The 25,213-nt window shown below is 44.5% G+C and overlaps 1 protein-coding gene across 3 annotated transcripts in view; it reads left to right on the forward strand.

The window, feature by feature from the left end:
* The window catches only part of SEMA6B (semaphorin 6B), a 174,916-nt gene that overhangs the window by 77,392 nt on the left and 72,311 nt on the right, over nucleotides 1–25,213 (forward strand). For all 3 annotated transcript variants that reach the window (XM_077273122.1, XM_077273115.1, XM_077273106.1), the window contains exons 6-9: nucleotides 4,924–5,022; nucleotides 8,067–8,157; nucleotides 11,961–12,080; nucleotides 14,683–14,771. In XM_077273122.1, the coding sequence (XP_077129237.1) occupies nucleotides 4,924–5,022; nucleotides 8,067–8,157; nucleotides 11,961–12,080; nucleotides 14,683–14,771 (399 nt within the window). The remainder of the gene's footprint in view (nucleotides 1–4,923; nucleotides 5,023–8,066; nucleotides 8,158–11,960; nucleotides 12,081–14,682; nucleotides 14,772–25,213) is intronic.

A 25,213-nucleotide genomic window follows, 5' to 3' on the forward strand; every position in this document is an offset into this window, starting at 1 on the left:
TGTTCCGTGTGCCAGTGCGGGAGCGTTGCTATGTTCAACAGCAACAATTTCTTTTTCTTTTTCTTCATTATAATTTGTTATAACTGCAGCGCCCCAGAGTCCTGGTCGTTGCAGTAATGTCATTCTTCCACCAGGGGGAGTGATATTACATCTGATGGCACTAAAGGAGTTCACCTTACCAGGTATCACAAAACACACACTACACTTCACACTCCAGTCCACCAGGGGGAGCCTTGCTCCTATCTATTAGGGCACTCCTCACATTAGGGTAAAACTGGTGGGTTGGATAGGAAGTTAGTCAGAAGCTGACTGGGCTCGGCCCAGGCAACACCTGTCAGGCAGACAGGGGGAAAGGAGGAACATCGGAGCTGCAGACAGAGGGTCCCTGTCAGGGGTGGGATCCTGGCAGAGGCCTAGCACGAGACAGAAAGACACGGAGCTGCGCCTGCCCCACGTGCGGCAGCATCCTAAGAAAGGACAAGAAAGGAATTGTATTGTGGAGAGTGAGAAACGAAGTCACAGCACAAGGAGACAACACCAGGAGGAGTTCTGCCCTGAGAGAGGCTGCCTCCTTCTGAGGCGCGTAGCCGGTGGCCGGAACACCGAGGGAGTAATTGACTCAACGCATTACTTCAGAGACCGGCAGGACAGTCAATGCCCGACCATAATACCTAAGAAGACACAGTGGCAAATTGTGGGGGTCGGGGCATCTCTAGGGTCCCTATAAACAAACCTCAGGCCATCAGTCATACGGGTTTGTCCTATCCATACCATCTGGGGGACAGAGAGGAAGAAATAACATCTAGAACATCTACAAAGGAAGGCTACTGATTTCCACCTGGATAAGGGAACTCTGGATTTGCCTTCGGACCGGCCGGACTCTGCCTGCCCTGTGATCTGTACCCTGGACTGTGGATGCTGAAGTCTTCAGTAAAAGGTAAAGAGACTGCACCATTTGTGTCCTCGTTATTCACTGCGCCTTACACCATCACCATCTACACCTCTGGGAAGCCCTGGGGATACACTTCACCTGTGGGAAGGTATGCCATCTAGCTGCCATTCCATCACCCCAGCGGACCCCTAAGCAGCGTCGGTCACCCTGACCGAATACCACAGGTGGCGTCACAAACATTTTCCATATAAACACTCTGCCGTTTATTGGACGCACCTCATAGGGCCACTGGCCGGGTCGGGCCACCGTGACATCCCCGTCGAGTGCTGAAGGACCCGGTACCGAGTACCCCATTGCCCTTACGTGGGGGCGATCCAACTTTTGGAAAACAGGATCTACTTAAGCCTGAGAATCGGGTCATGTGCGCCTAGGAACTGTGCCAGAATTGTAATTGAACTGTGATTTATTGCAAAGACTGTGTATTGCCATTTGCCGCCAAAATTCCTGCCAAAACCGCCGCCATTACCGCGCCACGAGGAGCGCAGGAGAAAAAGAAGGGCGTGGAGTTGTGGGCGTGAGCGAACTGAGAAGCGTGAAGAACAATGGCCGCCCAGTCTAAATATTTCTGCACCTTGAGGATGTGTCCGTCAGCAGCCGAGATCTGCCTCCTGATCCTCAATGGCGGACAGAGACAAAGAAAACGAAACCGCCCGCGAAAGAGAGAGCGGGAAAAAGACCTGGAAGAGGCGAACCACGTAGGAGACGCCATGGCCAGCCGCCCGGGACCAGAGCGTGGGATCGGAGCAGAGGACTCCCCCAGCCACCTGGAGAGACACCGCGGCCAGGCATCACCCGTTGGCCCTGACTTCCTGCCGGCCAGCGTGGAAGAGCTCAGCGACCAACTCCTGCAGACACAGCTGAGCACTGAGGCCAGGTGGAAGAAAACCTTCATCGGGAGCCTCACCAGACGCGTGACGACAGCCTCGTCTGGTCCGGAGCAAGAAAGAAGTTCCAGCGTTCCGAAGCCAGAAAGCAAGGCCCTGCCGGAAAGCGAGATGCTGCAAACAGAGATGACAACGCCGCAGCACCAGGCCCTGCAACCAGCGTTCCAGACCCCAGCGGAGATGGAGCAGACTGGCACCGGAGGAACCGCATCTGAAGCAGGTATGAAGAACGACCCTGCCCTGATGACCAACACCACTCCAGCGACTGCTCTTGGCACCGCTACTGACTCAGTTCCAGTGACTGATCTTGCAGCAGCCGCTACTTCTGCTGCAGCAAATGCCCATACTCAAGCTACACAGACCTCCATCGCTGCGCATGATATGACAATCCACGAAAGACAGACCAATGGGGTTTATCTGGCACCGGGTGTGACCCTGGATCCTACCCTTCCCAGGCCAAGAAGGGCTATGTGCCAGGTGCAGCCCTGGAAGCCATCCAATTAAGCCTCGAAACACTGAAAAGAATGTAAATAGTTAACTGTTTGTTTCCTGCTGCTTAAACCCGTTTAATTATGTACTTTGAATAAAATTGAGGACAAAAGAAATTGAAAGAAAGATACGGTGAGCCTGTAGAGGGGGTGGAGCCTGTTCTGCATTTCAATAAAGTGAACCCCTAGGGGTTAGTGAGTCCTCTAGAGAGCCTTAGGAAGTGAGTTAAAAGACTTTGCACTTAGAGAAGAATAACGGTTTTATGCTTGAGTAAAGAAAATGTTAATTTATTGTTGTGTAAATGCACTTAGTAGATAGAATACCTGTATGGGTAATTGTGTTTCATAGATAGATAATAACTGTTTCCCATTTGCCTTATGCACAATGTAAATATGTTCTTGTTTGCAACATTCAAGTGTTCTCACCTCCCATAAAGGGAAGCACTGTTAAATTAATTTGTTTTATAGCATTCCAAAAATTTTGCATGTCTTTTGCTAACCTGTAATTGTTGTTTTCTTTTCCTAGTCTGGGAGTACTGGATTTAATGGGGGGGAGTGCAGCGCCCCAGAGTCCTGGTCGTTGCAGTAATGTCATTCTTCCACCAGGGGGAGTGATATTACGTCTGATGGCACTAAAGGAGTTCACCTTACCAGGTATCACAAAACACACACTACACTTCACACTCCAGTCCACCAGGGGGAGCCTTGCTCCTATCTATTAGGGCACTCCTCACATTAGGGTAAAACTGGTGGGTTGGATAGGAAGTTAGTTAGAAGCTGACTGGGCTCGGCCCAGGCAACACCTGTCAGGCAGACAAGGGGAAAGGAGGAACATCGGAGCTGCAGACAGAGGGTCCCTGTCAGGGGTGGGATCCTGGCAGAGGCCTAGCATGAGACAGAAAGACACGGAGCTGCACCTGCCCCACGTGTGGCAGCATCCTAAGAAAGGACAAGAAAGGAATTGTATTGTGGAGAGTGAGAAACGAAGTCACAGCACAAGGAGACAACACCAGGAGGAGTTCTGCCCTGAGAGAGGCTGCCTCCTTCTGAGGCGCGTAGCCGGTGGCCGGAACACCGAGGGAGTAATTGACTCTACACATTACTTCAGAGACCGGCAGGACAGTCAATTCCAAGTTGGCTGCCCGACCTTAATACCTAAGAAGACACAGTGGCAAATTGTGGGGGTCGGGGCGTCTCTAGGGTCCCTATAAACAAGCCTCAGGCCATCAGTCATACGGGTTTGTCCTATCCATACCATCTGGGGGACAGAGAGGAAGAAATAACATCTAGAACATCTACAAAGGTTGTGAGGATTATCCCAAGTTGCTCAGCAGGGAGGTACTACAACACCCAGGCGCTAGTAGGAAGGCTACTGATTTCCACCTGGATAAGGGAACTCTGGATTTGCCTTCGGACCGGCCGGACTCTGCCTGCCCTGTGATCTGTACCCTGGACTGTGGATGCTGAAGTCTTCAGTAAAAGGTAAAGAGACTGCACCATTTGTGTCCTCGTTATTCACTGCGCCTTACACCATCACCATCTACACCTCTGGGAAGCCCTGGGGATACACTTCACCTGTGGGAAGGTATGCCATCTAGTTGCCATTCCAACACCCCAGCGGACCCTTAAGCAGCGTCGGTCACCCTGACCGAATACCACAGGTGGCGTCATGAACATTTTCCATATAAACACTCTGCCGTTTATTGGACGCCCCTCATAGGGCCACGGGCCGGGTCGGGCCACCGTGACATCCCCGTCGAGTGCTGAAGGACCCGGTACCGAGTACCCCATTGCCCTTACGTGGGGGCGATCCCCACGGTTAGTTACTGTGTTACTATTAGTTACTATGCCCGGGCAACGTTACTATTAGTTACTATGCCCGGGCAACGCCGGGCTCTTCATCTAGTGTAGAATAAGTATCAATTGCACACTCCTTTTGAATGCAAACAAGATTTCTTTTATTACAGTTCAAGACATAAGAGCAACCTTTGAGTGTCAACACGTTTCGGCCAGATAGGCCTTTTTCACAACAGTTGCATTCTGTAGGTATTTTCTTCTAGACAGGGATTTTCTCTTCCCTGGCACTGCAATTTCAATTTGTTAAGTCTGGAGGGTATTGTTCAAGAGATATCCTTGAGTAGGTTGATGAATATGAAGAGCCTCTGTATTTCACATGTCCCAGACTGGCTGGTTGCTTTAGTCTCAAAAAATACAAGTTATACTGAATCTTTTCCAACAAACATAAATACTGTATGCATTTCATTCTGCTCAGCTTCTCCTTTTTTATACCGAGCTGTCCACAGATCGGACTGCATATACAATGTGACAGGTTCTCTTTAAGCAAACACCCATTGTATACAGATAAAAAGTTTGCCCCAGTGAATGGAAGACATCTTTAATTAATTCCATGCATTATACAACTTTTTTTTCCTGTAGACACTTTTTCAAAACTGTGGCGGTATGCATCCTACAAAAGTATTAGTACACAAGCCTTTAGTTGTATAATATTTGCATGTTTGCATGTTTTTGGTGCTGTCCCTTTTTATTGTTTTTTATACTATGGGTTTTCATCTAATTGTTACATTCTGCTGATCAATAGGAGGAGTGCAGAAACTTTGTGAAAGTTCTTCTTTTGCATGGAGAAGCCCTGTTTGCTTGTGGAACAAATGCTTTCAACCCTATTTGTGCAGACTTCAGTGTAAGTAATTGTATACTTTTCATTATGCCAAAATAGCCTTTTCGACAGTGACAAAATATTTGAATGTAAATAACTGTAAGGGCTTTGATTAGTTTTTTTATAATGTTGTTAAAATGCTTCACAAAATTGGCATTGATAGCTGGGGAGAGAGGACACAAACTGCGAAAAATACCTTTGTAACATAAGTGACAAGAAAAGGGAAGAAAGCGCACCTGGTGCAGATCAACAAGGACTAGAAGCTGGTGTGAGATTGAAAAGTTGCTCACTAGTGATGAGCGAGTATACTCGTTGCTCGGGTGGTCTCCGAGTATTTGTAAGTGCTCGGAGATTTAGTTTTCATCACCTCAGTTGCATGATTTACAGCTGACAGACAACTTGAATACATATGGGGATTCCCTAGCAACCAGGCAACCCCCACATGTACTCAGGCTGGCTAGCAGCTGTAAATCAAGCAGCTGCGTCAACAAAAACTAAATCTCCGAGCAGTTACAAATACTTGGAGACCACCTGAGCAACGAGTATACTCGCTCATCACTAGTGCTCACCTATAGTGGAGGTGTGGCTGAGGCACAACACTAATTAAAGCTGGATGAAGGGTCCTGTTAGCTGTTGTCCACCTGCAAAATCTGAGTGGGGCCCAGAAACAAAATTAAGAAATAGAAGATTTTTTTCCAGATGACCCGTTAAGCACTGCACAAGGTTATCCAGTCATCCACTCAAGAGTAGAGATGTAAATATATGAAAAACAATTTTAATGTAATGCTACGCGTTTCGGAGAAGTACTTGCTTCTTCATCAGGCAAAACATGAATCTACCATATACAATGAATTCAAGTTATTATATACACCCTTATGCGTGTCAGCTGACAAATCAGGTGTTAAGACATTCAGGTGGTAATTGGATTATGCAAATGGAATAAATGACCTCTACAATAATTGTTAAAACTTGGTATTAACCCATTCAAATAACAAAACCAAAAAGAAAAACAATTATAAAACAATTTATCATGAAACATAAAAACTGTGTATACATGAAAACTAATTGAAATTATTTATTTATGACTACCTCCTAAGGTGCACAAGAGTCCCACTCCCCACACTATTACCCTGTATTTTCTATGCAATCAGTCATCGGGCTTGAGCATAGAAAGCTTGAAAATCCAATAGGATTCCCTATCGATCAGCTTTTGTAGACGGTTCTGCACATTTTCTGGTATCTGTCTGTATACTCTCTTTTGTGTCCTCCCCTGCCCAGGAAAAGTCTTGGTGAGATCCTCGCTAGCACAGTGAGAAAGTCTCACGGTGCAGCACTGAGATAAAAGACTTCACTGCAGTTCACTGTGAGAAATTTCTCCCGGTCAACTGCGGTGAACTCACTGAGCTCAGTGCTGCACCATGAGATTTTAAATCAATAAATAATTTTTTTAAAATTACATTGGTTCACCTGTGTTTTTGATAACCAGCCAGGCAAAACTCACAGCTGGGGGCTGCACCCTCAGCTGTCAACATTAGCAAGGCTGGTTATCAAGAATAGAGGGGTCCCTATGCCATTTTTTTTATTATTTAAATAATTTTAAAAAATGCTGCGGGGTTCCCCCATTTTTGACAACCAGGCAAGCTAAAGCTGACAGCTGGGGGCTGGTATTCCCAGGCAGGTAAGGGGCTATGGACATTGACCCCCAGCTGAAATATAGCAGCCAATTCTGGATCTTTGCTCGGCTCTTCTCACTTGCCCTGTGGCAGTGGCAAGTGGGGTAATATTTGTGGGGTTGATGTCACCTTTGTATTGTCAGGTGACATCAAGCCCACGGATTAGTGATGGAAAGGCATCTATAAGCTACCTATTCATTACTAATCCTATAGTCATATTGTATAAAGTATAAAGTCTTTTAATTGAAAGAATGACACAAACTCCTTTAGTGATTCTAAATTAAACAATACTCACGTCATCACCCTTTAAACTGAAGCCCTCGTCTCCTGTAAAAAAAAAAATAGAAAAACAACCATATCCTTCACCTGTCCATCGTTCTGTCCCACGCTGTAATTCATGTCTGGGGATAAACAGTTTTCAACATGGACAAGATGTTACCACAGGTCCCGGACACTGCATTCACAGCCGCGCCCCTGAACTGTGGTGACCTTGGTGAGATCACAGTTCACACAGGGAGAAATATCGTCATGGTGCAGCATTGAGTTCACAGTAGAAATTTCTCACAGTGAACTGCGGTGAACTTTCTGAGTTCAGTGCTGCACTGTGAGACTTGAGACTTCTCGCTCTGCTAGTGAGGATCTCACCGAGGCCACTGCAGTTCAGGGGCCCGGCTGGGAGCACAGCCTCAGTATTTTTTATTTTTGTTTTATTACAGAACAGGAGGGATTCCATAGGCATGGGCATTAGGTTAGTATAACTGTGTTATTTTTAAATAAAAAAGGAAAAGTGTGTTTTTTTATTTCAAATAAAGGACTTTATTCTGTCTGTGAGTTTATTCACCAGACAATACAAAGGTCACATCAATCCCACAAATATTACCCTACTTGCCACTGCTACAGGGCAAGTGGGAAGAGCTGGGCAAAGTGCCAGATTTGATGCTTCTAATAGATGCACCTTTTCTGGGTGGCTGCGGGCTGCTATTTTTAGGCTGGGTGGGGTCAATGTCCATGGACCTTTACCAGTCTGAGAATACCAGCCTCCAGCTGTCTGCCTGGGCTTTGCTGGTTGTCAAAAATGGGTCAGACCCCACAACGTTTTTTTAATTATTTATTTAAATAATTTATAAAAATCGGAGTGGGGACCCCTCTATTCTCTATTAGTAGTACCAACCATGATTTACTGTTTGTATGCATAAGGCTTTGCTGTGTGTATTATTCCTAAGAGCTACATCTTATTTCATAAAATTATATGGTTCCTCTATTTAGTGGTCATATTCAAACACAAATATAAAATATTGACAAAATATAATTTGAAATTGTTATATGCCAAATAGTTTTCGCTGAAATATTTTTTTTTACTGAGAAATGAAAATGTTTTCATGTCTTTATTTTCAGTTTGATTTACTTGAGCAAGTAGGAGATATAATAAATGGAATGGCACGGTGTCCATATGACCCAAAACATGGAAATGTGGCTTTGTTTGCAGGTGAGGTAATGACATCAGGAACGTTTACTGAGTTATAAATCCATATTTATCCTGTGTGCTCCAAAAAATAAATTTTTGATGGAAATTTTACATTTTATTTAAATATTGTATATCTTATATTTATTATTTTTGCAAATGCCTGTATAAACTGCAAATTGCTAAAATAAGTAGTGTATTTTTCGGACTATAGGACGCACCGGACCATAAGACGCACCAAGGTTTTAGAGAAGGAAATTAGAAGAAAAAATTGAAGCAAAAAATGTGGTCAATTCTGTTCTAATATTCCCTATCTTGGTAGATATGGCCCCCTTATCCCTGTCCTGGTATACATGGCCCCATCATACCTATCCTGGCATGCATGGCCCCCTCATCCCTATCCTGGCATACATGCTTCCCTCATCCCTATCCTTCCTGGTATGTACGGCCCCCTCACCCCTATCCTGACCCTCTTATCCCTATCTTGGTATACATGGCCCCCTCATCACTACTCTGGTATGCATAGCCTCCTTATCTCTATTCTGGTATGTATAGCCTCCTCATCCCTATCCTGGTATGCATGGCCTCCTCATCCCTATCCTGGTATGCATGGTCTCCTCAACCCTATCTTTGTATGCTTGGCCTCCTCATCCCTATCTTGGTATGCAAGGCCACCTCTACTTACTCACCAAAACCTATTCCACCAAAGCAGTATACTCTATCAAGGACCATGGGGAGTGCATTTTTACTATATGTACTATATGGGACCTGCATTATACTGTATTGAGGACTATCTGTACCAATCATTCTTCCTTATCCGTAGTAAGAGTAGGTGCACACGATCAGTAAACGATGCGGGTTGGATGTTGCGTACTTGTGCAGCGTCCAGATGTTACAGCATAATGGATGGGATTTCAAGAAATCCCATGCCCATTATGCGTGCAGAGACACCTGCCGCTCACATGCAGAGACGGACATACCATGCTTACCACACAAGACCAGGCAGGCTAATTGCCACTGTTCAGTACTGGTCAGCCACATTCTGAATAGCCTTAACGTACGTTTCGCGTGGGCTTCTTCTCAAGGGGTATAGTCTGGTTAGATTTAACATTTTTCTTGGTCATTGCCACTGACTAAAGGGTAGTTATAAACAACACTGCAAAAGTGGTGACGGCATTTATTACCATGACTTCATCGGGTACGAGAACACTATCTTCTATGCCATGAATGTGCCCTTCTACCTTGGTTAAAATAAAGGATTGATGCTATCTTCATTTATAGATAGTCAAAATCCTTGTAAATACTATAGGGATTTTAAGTCCCCAGTTGATGGTGTATTTAGTCAGTTATACAAGGAGGTGGGAGCTTAGTGGAGGCAAATTTGTTGGCAACTGACCTTTCTCTTGTATTTTGTGGTCTCTTAAGAAGGTGCAGGGGATCACCACTTAGAGTGTTCACACCACCAGGAGTATAAACAGAAAGGTTTAGGATTATGTCCTGAGCTGTAGAGATACTATGCAATCATTAAATGTATTGTTTTTGCTCAAATGTTAAGTACATCACATAGTAGACACTGAGACTGCTGTTTATATATCACATAGGAGACACTGAGACTGCTGTATGTACATCATATAGGAGACACCGAGACTGCTGCATATTCATCACATAGAAGACACCAAGACTGCTGCGTACATCACATAAGGGATGCTGAGAACGCTGCATATACATCACATTGGAGACACCAAAGCCGCTGCATATTCATCACATAGGAGACACTGAAGCTGCTGGAAATACATCACATCCGATGCATTGAGACTTCTATATATACATAACAGAATATAGGGAAAAGTGTTGAAGAATTAGGAAAGGGATCTGTAATAAATTAACAAGAATCCGGACTCAATAAAAAAACAGGAGAGGAAAGGAGAGTAAATATAAATTAAAGCATAACCTTTATTGATATCATTGATAAACATTTTACAGAAATTAAAAGTATAATCATACATCTACTAAGATGTATATTGGATAACAGAGCGTGATTTGCTATGTTATAAACACCACTGTGATCCACTAGGTCCCGGTTGATACTGAGCTCAGAAATAAAATTTGCATGAGATGGATTCCCAATCATTGTCCCCAAATTTGAAGGCTGGGCTCCAATCTCACTAGGCACTAGTTGATCAGTGAGTAGAAGAGGGGGTACCTTACACCATTAATAACACTGGAACCTATCTAAACCATGTGTTGGCATTTTTGAGAGAAGGGCTGATAATAGTAAATATCCTATACTATATAGGCAGTCAGCTATGGTATGCACTGCAGGGGTTGGCGGCACTGAGCCTCTGCCGCTATATATTATGTGTGGCTTGTAGCAGGAGCAGCTAGGTTAAATAAACACTTGTCAGTTGGTTACACATCCCTTGGAGATCACTGGCCCTGATGTCAGGTTTTCCAAATTTCAGATCAATAGCTGTGTAATATATTGGAACATACATCGCAAATTAACAGCAGCGCTGGAGAAAACCCGGCAGAGCACTTTAATAAACCACCAGGGTATCTACTCTACTTTATAATATACTACAGTGATTATCTCAAATTTAATACACCAGTGGGGTGTCCTTAAATATGTAATCTAATTTATAATGATGAACACTTCTAATATACCATCAGGGTGTCTAATTCTTTAGTATAATTAAAGGTTATTTACCCCTATTATATGTATCCCAAAATAAGGAGTAATGAATTCTAATACACCATGAGGTGTTTCTTATGATGAGAATTTATTAATTCTTATACGCCATCAGGGTGTTCAAGTTATGTATACCTCACAAGTGAGGATATATTATCAGTAGCTGCAAGCTCTCCCACCAGCCCTTCTCTCAAAAACTCCAACACATGGGCTATTATCCACATACAAATTATGTTTGTCTTCATAAGGTTTAGATAGGTGCCAGTGTGTTGTATGGCTTATTACTGGTGTAAGATACCCCCTCTTCTATTCACTGATCAACTAGTGCCTAGTAGTGAGATTGGAGCACAACCTTCAATTTTGGGGACAATGGTTGGTAATCCTCTCATGCAAATTTATTTCTGAGCTCAGTATCAACCGGGACCTAGTGGATTACAGTGGTGTTTATAAGATGACAAATCACTCTCTGTGATCTAATATACATCTTAATAAATGTATGATTATACTTTTAATTTCTGTAAAATATTTATGAATTATATCAATAAAGGTTATGTTTTAATTTACATTTCCTCCCCTTTCCTCTCTTGGTATTTACCATTTTGGTGGTGTTCACCCTCTTATTTGATCCGTTGAGACCAGATTCTGGCTAATTTTTTACACATCCCTTCCCAATTCTTCACCCCTTTTCCCTATATTCTACGATTTAATGGTGGTGTACACCGATGTGTTTTTTGTCCAATGAGATCTGACAATAGTAAGGAGGAGACACAGACTGCTGTATATACCTCACATAAGAGACATTGAGGCTGCTGTATACACATCACAAAGGATAACCTGAGACTGATGGATAAGTCATCAGTATCTAAGTCCTGGACAACTCCTTTAGGTTTATTGTTGTTACTGCTGTGTGAGTATGGATCAGCATTCACATCTCTGTTCCTAAACCAGGTATCTTGAACAATGCCAGTTATGTTGGTATTTTTGTGAACATTGATGTGATTTTTATTTGGATCAACACAAGTGGGGTCACTTATTAAAAACTGAAAAAAAGAATATTTTAGGGAATTTGATTATGTGTCTTGTAATTTAGATTTAGAGAAAATGCATTTTCAATACTTTTTTTATCTTGTACAATTAGATGGAATGCTATTTACTGCTACAGTAACGGATTTCCTTGCAATTGATGCTGTTGTGTATCGCAGTCTCGGTCATCTTCCAACTCTACGAAGTGTTAAACATGACTCCAAATGGTTTAAGGGTTAGTAGGATTTTTTTTAGGTTGTTATCATTAAATGTGTATACAGTTTACAATGAATGGCCACTCTATTATCATATAATCAACCAATCAAATTTCAGGGCTTATTGCTTTTTCCACGACTAGCCTCCCCTGTGTGAAATCTCATGATCAATGAGAGGTGGCATGTCACTGAAAAAGCTGTGAGCCGTCATTCAAAGAGCAGAGGCAGGCCAAGGGGCTGGGGAATCACAGAGAGGGAGGAGAGGAGGCGATGCACAGTCCGGCCCCGCTGCACCAAAATCTCATTGGCAGAAAACTGAAAATGGTGATTAAAGAAGAACCACAAAGCGGATTTCTTAACCAACAATACCAATCTAATTAATATTACAGCCATGTATTTACTTTACATTACAAAATTGTGCTGACAGGTTTTATTTAAATACCTGTAGTTTTGGCTACAGTCATTTTTTTGCTATAGGGCTTCATTAATAATTTTACACCGTTTTCCTTCTATTGCTTCTGTGTTATACTGCCTGTTGCTGGCTCTAGAGTACATTATTTAAGGATTAGTGATGAGCGAATATACTCGTTACTCGAGATTTCCCGAGCACACCCGGGGGTCCTCCGAGTATTTTTTAGTGCTTGGAAATTTAGTTTTTATTGCAGCAGCTGAATGATTTACAGCTATTAGCCAGCATAAGTACATGTGGGGGTTGCCTGGTTGCTAGGGAATCCCCACATGTAATCAAGCTGGCTAAGAGATGTAAATCATTCAGCTGTGGAAATAAAAACAAAATTTCCGAGCACTAAAAAATACTCGGAGGACCCCCGAGCGTGCTCGAGAAATCTCGAGAAACGAGTATATTCGCTCATCACTATTAAGGATCTGTCAATCGGCTCGTTCAGAGTGGGAGTTTGTAAATCTTTTCTGAACTCGACTATGCTGATGTATGACAACAGACCACATAAAAATTGAGCTGAACTTGAGTTCATAAATCAGCTGAGATGAGCTCAGAAAAAGACAAGATTCCCTATAAGAACAAATTGAATGACTGAGTCTCAGTTGACTCCTTCAGCTGCCAGCAATATACAGAGAAGCAGAGAGCCTGTAACAGTGCAACATTTTTAATGAAACTCAATTGGAAATTAGTTTTATTCCAAAATTCATACATTTTAATAGCTATTTCCAAGATATTAAGATATCCCCTTTCCATAGTATAGTCCAATCTCTGGGACTCCCACCAATTCCCGGAGCAGGATTCTGAAATTTGGCAACCAAGCTCTCCATTGCAAAATCCTTGACTTAGGTAAAGGAGTGCATACTCAACCTCTGCTTCATTCATTGCCTAGGGGACTGCTGGATATAGCCAAACACGGCACACGGCCTTCTCCAGCAGTTCCATAGAGAATGAATAGAGTAAAGGTGGAACATACACACCTCAGCTCCATTCAAGAGCCCAGTTCCTTTGTTTTAGAGTCCCATTCTCAGGATCCCAGCTGTCGTACCCTCAGCGATGAGTAAATTAAGTAGAACAAGTATCTTGCCTGGATAAAATCTGGTGAATGTATTATTTTTTTATACTTTCCACGCAAATTCCATCCTTGTTGTTTCAGGTGACTTTTTAAGACAAGATGTTGATCATGTACATGAGAAATAACACTATTTCTGGTCATTATATGAATTGTATACTGCATTTTTTGCCAGTTTTTCCCTCTGCAGTCTCTATCTTTTCTTTCAGTTTGAGTTCTCTCTGAGCTAGCGGGTGGAGATAGGCAGCTAAGATGTCTCACATACAGAGTGATTCCTGCTTCTTTATCTGATTATCACATGATCAGAAGTAAAAGCAGCATGGAGGAAATTATACTGCGGTACTGAGCTCAGTGGCTGTGAATCCAGCTCTGCCACAATCTAAATAAGTCATCATATCTGCCTGTCTTGTATCCCTCTCACTGTTTTCTTACTCTGCTCCTCACTCCTCATAAACTTTTAGAACCCTATCCTTTAAACTGAAAGCAAATGTTTGCTATAGTTTGGCATTTCTCTCTTGTAGCAGGGTCTTTTCATACCATGTTTGGTAAGAATATTCTCCTGGCACATGCACTGAATTGGAAAGAGATTGTGTTGCAGTGAATTATAAGCCTGTCAAATTACTGAAGTTTTCTTCTCAACTTCTCAAATTACTGCAGTCTTGTTCTCATCTTCTGTTCTGCATATACTATTGCAAAATAGGATTCTGGACATAATAATGAGTAGCTGCTTCATTTATAAAACAGTGGCTTTAATTAGTCAATTTTTTTCGAACGCAACGTAGCTCTTAGGCTGCCGTCACACTAGCAGTAGTTGGTCAGTATTTTACCTCAGTATTTGTAAGCCAAAACCAGGAGTGGGTGATAAATGCAGAAGTGGTGCATATGTTTCTATTATACTTTTCCTCTAATTGTTCCACTCCTGGTTTTGGCTCCCAAATACTCATGTAAAATACTGACCAAATACTGCTAGTGTGACGGCAGCCTTATGCTGAATTTGGTGTTGCTTAGGTAAGCCAATTTAACGCTCAGTCTAGGACTGATGAAATGGTTGAATAATGACCTCTTTCCTTTCTTTGGCTTTTTTCTTGCCTAGATCCATATTTTGTCAATGCTGTGGAATGGAAGGATCATGTGTATTTCTTCTTCAGAGAGATAGCAATGGAGTTCAACCACTTTGAGAAGGTATATTTATATTTACATATATGTCTGTATGTAAGCATTTTTTAATAATTTGCCGTCTCCTACTAAAAGCAGCTATGTCCTAAAAAAATAAGAAGAATGTTTTATTGTGGTGTAAAAAACCCAGAAATTTACAAATGTAATTACTTATGTTTAATTGTGATATAAAATGTAAAATAGTAATGAAACGTAATTATGAGATTGAAGTTCCCAATTATAAGTGACTAGATGGAGGCCTGATTCTAACGCATCGGGTATTCTAGAATATGTATACTAGTATATAGCACAGCCCACGTAGTATATAGCACAGCCCATGCAGTATATAACACAGCCCACATAGTATATAACACAGCCCACGTAGTATATAACACAGCCCACGTAGTATATTACACAGCCCACGTAGTATATAACACAGGCCACGTAGTATATAACACAGGCACGTAGTATATAACAAAGCCCACACAGTATATAGCACAGCCACGTAGTATATTGCCCAGTCACGCAGTATATAGCACAGCCACGTAGTCTATAACACAGCCCACGCAGTATATAACACAGCCCACGCAGTATATAACACAGCCCACGTAGTATATAGCAATGTGGGCATCATATCCCTGTTAAAAAAAAGAATTAAAATAAAAAATAGTTATATACTCACCTTCCGTTGGCCCCCGGATCCAGGCCAGGCGTTTAGCGATGCTCCTCGCGACGCTCCGGTCCCAAGAATGCATTGCGGCAATAACACATGATGATGTAGTGGTCTCGCGAGACCGCTATGTCATCATCTCGCGAGACCACTACGTGATTTCCGGTCATTGACGAAATGCATTCTTGGGACCGGAGCGTCGCGAGGTGCGGGAAAGGCGCCGGAAGGTGAGAAGAGAATGATTTTTTATTTTTTTAATTATTTTTAACATTATATGTTTTTACTATTGATGCTGCATAGGCAGCATCAATAGTAAAAAGATGGGTTAATAGCAGCGTTAACGGACTGCGTTACACCACGTTATGTCGCGGTGTAACGCAGTCCGTTTAACAGACTGTTAAAACCCTATGTGGCCGCTGACTGGAGGGGAGTATGGAGGGGACACTGACTGGAGCGGAGTAGGGAGGGGCCAATTCGCGTCCGGACTGTGCCTGTCGCGACCAATCAGCGACCCGGGATTTCCGCGACAGACAGACGGAAGTTAGAAACAGATGGTAGTACCCCTTAGGCAATTATGTATATAGATTGGAGTTTTGTCAGCAGGCAGAGTCTGTTTCATGACATGCTTTTTAAGACCAGGTCAAGGGCTTACTCAGATGTTTCATAGAGACAGACATTCTTCTTGACTAGAGCTGATAGCTCTAAAAATATATTGACTAGACACACACTACTACAAGGCCTGGCAAAAATTATGGAATCACCGGCCTTGGAGGATGTTCATTCAGTTGTTTAATTTTGTAGAAAAAAAGCAGATCACAGACATGGCACAAAACTAAAGTTGTGATATGCTTTTTTTCTACAAAATTAAACAACTGAATGAACATCCTCCAAGGCCGGTGATTCCATAATTTTTACCAAGGGTTGTAGAAACATTGAGCTATATCACGGCTCTCTGCTCATTAGACACACAGCATATGTCCGAGGTAGTTTATATAACCCTTGCACTAAAGCACTTTATATTGGGTGTTGGTGGTGACTTGTTTAGGGGGTCCTTTTGAGGGTCAGACAGGGTTAGCCTACGTGGGGCACCATGTCGAATATTTAGGGTGCCAACCTCCGCTGGTAGGAAGGGCCATTTATGGTGGACAATTTATATCTCCCTTCGGTCTTTTCCACATATTTTTGCTAAATTAATTGTATCCGGAAAAATACGTTTGACTTGGCATTTTTTTTCTTTTTACCCTGGGTTGATTATAATCTCGGTGTAATCTATCTGGTGTATACTAAGAGAGAAAAGGTAGGCCTTATAAATGGGAGTCACCACCAAAACAATATCAAAAAACAGCTTTATTTAACAAATATTCAAGAGACAGAACACACTAAAAACATTTAAAACAACAAGAGGATATGAGATAACCCCATACTTTCAAAAAGCCCAAAATAAGGCCAAAGAACCCGCACATACCCAAACAGAGTATAATACATATGCCCAATAGCTAGACATAGCCTAAATGACAACGTAGTAGCACAGCACATATAAGGCCTACCTTTTCTCTCTTAGTATACACCTGGCATTTGTTTAGGCCTTGGTTTGAGTCCCACCGACCGTGGTGCCCCCATTAACTTTTGTCTGGTGTAATCTATCTCTGACCCTCCTATGCCTGTTTACATTATTATTTTATTAGGGCCATTGTGGTATTTTTTAATGTATTCCAATAAAAGTTATTTTTTATGATTTTTTTCTGCTCATATGGTTGTCTTCAGAGCTTATCATACCCTTTATCTCAGAACCGTGACATCACTTTAATCTTGCTGTCCATAAATTCTTATTTCTGCACTCTCAGATCCTGCTCATAAATTCAGTTGTATGGTAGTGATTGGTGTGCCAGACAGATTTGGAGCCTTAGTAGCTAAACAACTGGAAACCGAGTAGTTGATATAGAAATATGTCTGTCTTGACCCTGGTTGGGGATTCGTAGCTTTTATGTACATTGAAGATTTTCCTTCATATTCTACTGTATTTATACAAATAGCGATTATCATTAAAAAAAATTAACACTTTTTTATAATCCATTTGTAAGCTGCTGCAACTGTCATTACACCGCCTCTTTTCAGCTGGGATGTGAGTACTTAGGACCATGCCAGAATTTTACAGTGCACATGGGACCTTTGGCCAAGCGCCCGCATATAAGTCATCCAAATCCAGATATTCTAAAATGAAGGCACAAGTGCAGATAGAGCCATGATGGAACAGACAGACATGCTGTATTGGTACTTTTTAATAAGTTTGGCCTCCCAAAAGTAGAGCATTTTACTATTTTCCTTGCTTTATTTTACTCTTTATTTATTTTGCTCTGTCGCTTTCAGTTAGGCAGGGAATACATGATCTAGGAGTTCCCTTATGTAGATCACTGCTAAGAGCTTGTTAGACCGGCAGTCTGGCCTGCACAGCATGTGAAGAAGTGTTTTACACAGCTCTTGGTTTCCATCCTGAAAGATCATTGGTTACCCTGTTTTAAACTCACCCTTGCAGCCCAGAATTGACTGGTCTCCTCTAACTGCGGTCTGTGCTCCAGGGACATAGCTGAGGAGATAAATCATGACACGCAGCAGGAAAGTAGGAGAGGAGACCCGGCCGAGGGAAGATGAATCCATCAAAATGGTTCCTATGTGAGGGAGCGCCAGGGCCGTAGTCGTGGCTGAGAATATCTGTTTACAATCGCCCTGATCTCCCGGCTCATGAAAACAATGTCCCCGTTCCAGCGTACCTTCAGCTACACCATCTGCACCGTCAGGGTCCCATCTGGGTGGCTGAAGTCCTGCTGCTGGCATTGTTGCACAAATAGAGACAGAGTCCAATTCTAACTTTAAACGTAGAACTTTACATGTTTTCAATCACAGCATGTCCACATCAGTTACAGCATCAGCACAGAGTTCTGCACCTTTCACGTCCTTCACTTTCCCTGTGCTCTTCCCTATGCCCTTTAGTTTGTACCCAGTTCATGCCATCTCGACCGGTACCGCAGCATCCTCCCTGTTCAGCTTCACTAGGTTCAGGAGTTCCCTTGTCTGTTTCTCTCCAGACATGAGGGCATCTGCCCATGTAGAAAGCTGCCACATCTTGGAGCGACCTGCGTTCTTATTCTGCTGCACTTCTGGCCCACTGGCCCTGGACGGCTGGGCCCTTTGCTTAAAACGTTACAAAGTTGACTGCACTGACCCCTATGGCCCCTACTCACTAGGAAAAAGAAAACCCTCTATCTCATCTACAGTTGGCTCCTCCTTTGTAAACTATGTACACTATTGTACCCCCGTCTAGTGTCCATCTTGAGGTACTGTACTTTCCCTTTCTACGCAACATATAAATATATGTACATAGCAGCATCAAAAACATTATACATAAATAATTATATACAATATCATTCATGAGGAAAGGGAGTGGGGCATCACACGGTCCCAGTACACCCCTTACACCTATGCAGCGCCCCAGAGTCCTGGTCGTTGCAGTACTGATGCTCCGCCGCTAAGGGGGGCTATGGTACGTCTGATGGCACTGAAGGAGTTCACCTGACCAGGTATCACAGACACCAATGCACTTCACAGTCTGGCCTCCAGGGGGAGCTAAGGGCGCTATGTATTAGGCCACTCCTCACAGTCTGGTAAAACTGGGGGTTAGATAGGAAGTTAGTAAGAAGCTGACTGGGAATCGAACAGGCAACATCCTGTGGCAGAGGGTGTTGCAGGGAGAGACTCAGGGGGGTCCTTGTCAGGAGTGGGATCCTGGCAGAGACCTAGCGAACTAGAGAGAACGTTACGGGACCGCGCCTGCACCTGATCGCGGCGGTACCCCAAGAAAGGACAAGAAGCGAGGTTTATTGTGCCGAGTGAGAAACAAGGAGAAACACCAGTAGGAGTTGTGCTGTAAGACCGAGGCAACATCCTACTGAGGCGCGCAGCCGGTGGCCGGAAACGCCGAGGAAGTATAGAGCTCCAGGCCTAACTTCAAACCTACGGCAGGACAGTCAGTTATAGGCGGGCTGTCTCACCCTAATCACCTAAGAAGACATAGGGGGCAACATTTGGAGAGGGGCGACTCTAGGGTCCCGGAAGAGCTCCGAGCCTACCCGTCATACGGGTGCGTCCTAGCCATATCATCTGGGGGACGAAGCAGAACATCATAATCGAGTTGTGAGGGAACTTCAGAAACAGACACAACAGTTGTGGGGACTATCCCGTAAGCACAGCAGGGGAGGACCACAACACACAAGCGCTAGAAGGTAGGCACAGATTTCCACCTGCAAAGGGAACTCTGGAGGTGCCATCGGACCGGCCGGACTTGCGCAGCCCGGTTAACCGTATTCCGGACTGAGGATCCTTAAGCCTTCAGTAAAGAGGTAAAGAGACTGCAACCTGGTGTCCTCGTTAAATACTGCGACCGGCACTGCACCACATCATCACCACCACCCACACATCGAACTGTTATTCCTTTATTGGATCCCCCTTAACAGGGTCACAGGCCGGGGTCTAGCCACCGTGACATCGCCAGAGCCAGAAGGGAGACCCGGTACTTAGGACTCGGTGGCTCCAACTTGGAGTCACGAACAGGATCTACTTAAGCCTGAAGAATCAGGTCATGTGTGCCTTGGAACTGTGATTTATTGTGCTTGGACTGTGACTTATTGAAAAGATTGTGCATTGCCACTTGCCGCCAAAAGAACCGCCGCCATTACAGCGATGAGGAGAGCGCAGGAGGAGAAGAGGGGCGTGGAGTAGGCGTGGACAAGCTGAAGAGCGCGAAAGACAATGGCCGCCCAGTCTAAGTATTATTGCACCGTGAGGACGTGTCCATCAGCGGCTGAGATACGCCTCCTAATCCTCAATGGTGGGCGGAAGCAGAGAAAACGAAACCGCCCACGAAGGAGAGAGCGGGAAAACTACGAGGAAGAAGAAGCGAACCACGTGGAGGACGCCATGGCGAGCCACCCGGAGCCGGAGCGTGGGGTCGGAGCAGAGGACTCCCCCAGCTACCCGGAGGGACACCGTGACCAGACCTCCACCGCTGATACTGACTTCCTGCCGGCCGGAGTGGATGAGCTCAGCGACCAACTCCTGCGGACGCAGCTGAGCACTTAGGCCGGGTGGAAGAAGACCTTCATCGGAAGCCTCACCAGACGTCTGTCGGCAGCCTCGTCTGGTCCGGAGCAAGAAAGAAGTTCCAGCGCTCCGAAGCCAGAAAGCAAGGCTCTGCCGGAAAGCGAGATGCTGCAAACGGAGATGACAACGCCGCAGCGCAAGGCCCTGCAACCAGCGCTCCAGATCCCAGCGGAGACAGAGCAGATCGGCACCGGAGGGACCGCATCTGAAGCAGGTATGAAGAACGACCCTGCCCCGCCAGCAGAGGACCTGCTGATAGGCCCCGTCGCGGCACCCCCTCTCCCTGGGACCTATAGACTCCGGCGCCTTACACCCTGGGATCGGGCCACGGGTATGGAGCACTTCTTAAAGGCCCCGATCTCGCCGATCACCTTGCCGAGCGAGGTCTATGCGGAGCTACGGCCGCCAGAGCGAGAGTAAACCTCGATGCCATGGATATGTAAATAGTTAACTGCTTGTTTCCCTGCTTTTTGCTGCTTTAAACCCAACTAGGGTTATTCTTAAAGGGATCCCTTAGTTTACCCGGGATCCCTTCTTTTGCTTTTGTTTTTGTTTCTCGTTTTATCATTGTTGAAAGAACTGCTGAATCATGAACACTGCATGATTACAAACTCATTGTAAATAGTTTGCACCTTCTTAAAGGTGCCCTCTAGTGGTTTTACAAAGAAAAGGACTCTTTGCGAAGAAACTGTTCCTGGAAACAGCACCGGAGTCCTTACTGCATACGGACTTGCAGCTTGAGAAGTTGCACTACCTCATAGAGACTTGGTCCCTTCTTAAAGGGGATGTCCATCGATAGCACTTAGAGAATGATGATACTTTAACAGAAGAAGTAATAATGCTGACATGTAGCAGTTATATGTAGTTAGCTAGTTAATTGTAAGAAATGTTTAATAATGTGTTAGAGAATGAGGACAGGAAGTGAACCCGTACGGGGTTAGTCGGTGAGTCCTCCTAGGAGCCATACAGAGATGGCTCGGTGATCCTGAACTGAGAGATGAATGATACGTTCTATACTGTGTATAGTAGCAGAAAGGCAGTAGGCCCGGGCGGAAAGGGGTGGTCCTGCAACAGAACGAGAGGCAGTAGGCCTGGGGCAGATAGACAGGTGGTCCTGCAGATGTAAAGATGGAAAATGAAGGAAAAGTTGATTAGCCTTATAGTGTTTTATAAGAAGGTCTTTAGTGGATTCAGTGTGTACGTCCTTAAAGGCAACGTTAAATTATTGTTCAAAAATTTGCACAATTTGCTGTAAGACCGAGGCAACATCCTACTGAGGCGCGCAGCCGGTGGCCGGAAACGCCGAGGAAGTATAGAGCTCCAGGCCTAACTTCAAACCTATGGCAGGACAGTCAGTTATAGGCGGGCTGTCTCACCCTAATCACCTAAGAAGACATAGGGGGCAACATTTGGAGAGGGGCGACTCTAGGGTCCCGGAAGAGCTCCGAGCCTACCCGTCATACGGGTGCGTCCTAGCCATATCATCTGGGGGACGAAGCAGAACATCATAATCGAGTTGTGAGGGAACTTCAGAAACAGACACAACAGTTGTGGGGACTATCCCGTAAGCACAGCAGGGGAGGACCGCAACACACAAGCGCTAGAAGGTAGGCACAGATTTCCACCTGCAAAGGGAACTCTGGAGGTGCCATCGGACCGGCCGGACTTGCGCAGCCCGGTTAACCGTATTCCGGACTGAGGATCCTGAAGCCTTCAGTAAAGAGGTAAAGAGACTGCAACCTGGTGTCCTCGTTAATTACTGCGACCGGCACTGCACCACATCATCACCACCACCCACACATCGAACTGTTATTCCTTTATTGGATCCCCCTTAACAGGGTCACAGGCCGGGGTCTAGCCACCGTGACATCGCCAGAGCCAGAAGGGAGACCCGGTACTTAGGACTCGGTGGCCCTGTGGTAGGGGGCGCTCCACCTACACAAGGTGCTCCAGCCTGAGACAGAGCAGCAGATGCTACAGCAAGACTAGAACATTTTGCTAGAGTTTCTGTGACTCCCCTGCAGCTTGAGGCACAATCAGGCTTGGAGAATTCTCATAATAGCACTGAGCAGCAGCTGAGGATGGAAAAAGAGTCACAAGATAGGAACATGGTGCAGACACTCGCATCATGTGAGGAAACATCACCTCTGCAGACCAAAGGGAACAAGTCTGTGCTGTGTGCTCCTTCACAGCATGATGTCCCTGATCCAACTATGAGAGATGTATTTGCAGCAGTCTCCTTGTCTAACACTACCCTAGCAATGATAACTGAAAAAATGGGCAGCAAGAAGGAGGATATTCACTGTACTAAACAGGACCTCCATACAGTAAATGAAGGAGTGGAGGATCTGGAGAAGAGGGTTGGATGTATAGAGGATAAAATGCCTCAAATCATTAGAGATTTTAAGACAACTGTGTAGAACATTTCCCTACTGTTGGATAAGACAGACAATTTAGAAAACAGGATGCTCAGGAATAATATAAGGCTGGTGGGGGTCCCCAAAAAAGTGGAAGGAAAGGATCCTGTGTGATTTTTTTAAAAGTGGCTACATAATACCACAGGAAAGGAGGTGCTCTCGTCGATTTTTGCAATAGAACGAGCGCACAGGGTGCCCAGCAGGCCCCGCCAACCAGATGCTCCCCCCACGTCCAGTCATTATCCGCATGCTGCACTACCAGGACAATGACGTTATTCTAAAAAAAAACAGGGAACTTAAAGATCCCTCTATTAATGGATTTAAAACTTCCATTTACCCAGACTTTTCTGCTGAAATACAAAAAAGGCGTGCATGCGCAGATGGAGAGCTCTGCACCAAGATCTCGAGATCTCATCTCCCAAGATCTTGGTGCCGAGATCTCCATCTGCGCATGCGCTGCCCCCGGTGGCCATTTTTCCCGAAGTCCACCGCACAGGAAACATATGGAAATTTGGTTTGGATAAATTTATCCCTGTGTGTGCTGTGGCCGTTCCCAATAAGACTGAGTATTTTGAGCGCTCATCAAGAATGGACTGCACAACATTGTGTCAATAACATTCCATCAATACTGATACTTTATTGTACATACATAGTTTTATAATTGCATATAGAAAGGAGTGGTTAGGGGTTGTTAGGGAAGGTTAGTTAATTACCATATTGTCTAGCTCCTCTGTCATTGGTTATCTAAACATATATGGGATATTGTGATTAATGCACACATAAATGCTGATTAAGCAACTAAAATTGAGCTCTCTGCATCTTTCTGCATCTAGGACAGAGTTGAGACATCTGATCAGCACTTAGTACATCTGGCGTTGTTCCGCTTTTGCATGGAAAACCCCATACAATATGTCTGGCTTATATCAGTTTATGTCAGCCATTTTAAACCATTGATTATAAACTAGCTGAGTAATATATTAGCTGTGGATATATGAGTATATATGATTATAGAGGAGTATACATGCAAGTGAGATCTACATGATATATATATTTCTATCACAAGCCTCCCTTAGATATCACTTGCTCTAATCCTAGCCTCCTGTCCCAAAGTGCTGCAACTCTTTTGTGCTGCCGGTGAACTGACACAAGCCTAACGCCTACGCCCCACTCCGTACAGACTTTTCGCAAATGGGCGGTCAGGAGATCTGTCCCTAACGGGGGTTCGTTGCAATCAGTCTCTTAGTCAATAGCATGTGTAGTGTATTCTTTATCAGGTAGGTCATCTATTCGGTCAGGCAGGGCATCCACAACATCATTCTCGCTTAGGTGTCATCTTCTGGTAGGGGAGCTTTCTTGCAATGCGATGAGTGGATCCAAGTGGGTCTTCCCTCCAGTTTCACAGAGTTTGGTGTCATCAGCAGCACTTGAACAGGACCATCAAATCTGGGATCGAGTGGTGTTCTCCTTACAAACCTTTTTTCACCAACACCCAGTCTCCTGGCTTCAAGGAGTGCGTACCGGACACTGTATCTGGATCTGGCAATGAAGAAAAAACTCGAGAATGGATGTTAGCAAGTTTCTTGGTGAGTTCAATTACATAAGCAGACATCATATTACATAGTCAGCTGCTGAGGGAAAGGATACCCCTAACCTGGGACTAGACCCAAACAAAATTTCATATGGTGACAGCTTTTCTGGGCCTCTGGGAGTGTGCCTAACACTGAGTAGTGTGATTGGGAGTGTGTAGGCCTAAGTCTGACCCTACTGCTGACCAGATCTCTCGTGTGAGATTTGCTGTGAATGCGGGTCCCTGGTCACTCTCTATCACTTCTGGGACCCCATAGCTGCATATCTCGTCTCTGAGAGTAGCTTCTTTGCAGTAGTCTTTGCTGACTTGTTCCTCACTGGGAAAGCTTCTGGCCATCCTGAGAACACGTCCACGACCACAAGGGCATATTCGAATCTTCCACTTGGCGGCATTTGGATGTGGTCTATCTGGATCCTCTGGAAGGGGTACAGTGGTCTGCAAGATGATGGGTGGGAACTTTCTCCATTCTTCCAGGGTTGCATTTGCCGCAGGTCAGACAGCTGCTAGTGAACTTGGCTGTTAGAGTGGGGATCCCTGGAGCGAACCAGTAAGCACCAATCAGATCATTCATCTGTGTCTTTAATCTGTGTGTGGGCCCATGTGCCCACTGGACCACGATAGGGTACATGCTTTGGGGTAA

The sequence above is a fragment of the Ranitomeya variabilis genome, chromosome 1 (assembly GCF_051348905.1).
Source record: "Ranitomeya variabilis isolate aRanVar5 chromosome 1, aRanVar5.hap1, whole genome shotgun sequence".
NCBI classification, from domain to species: Eukaryota; Metazoa; Chordata; class Amphibia; order Anura; family Dendrobatidae; genus Ranitomeya; species Ranitomeya variabilis.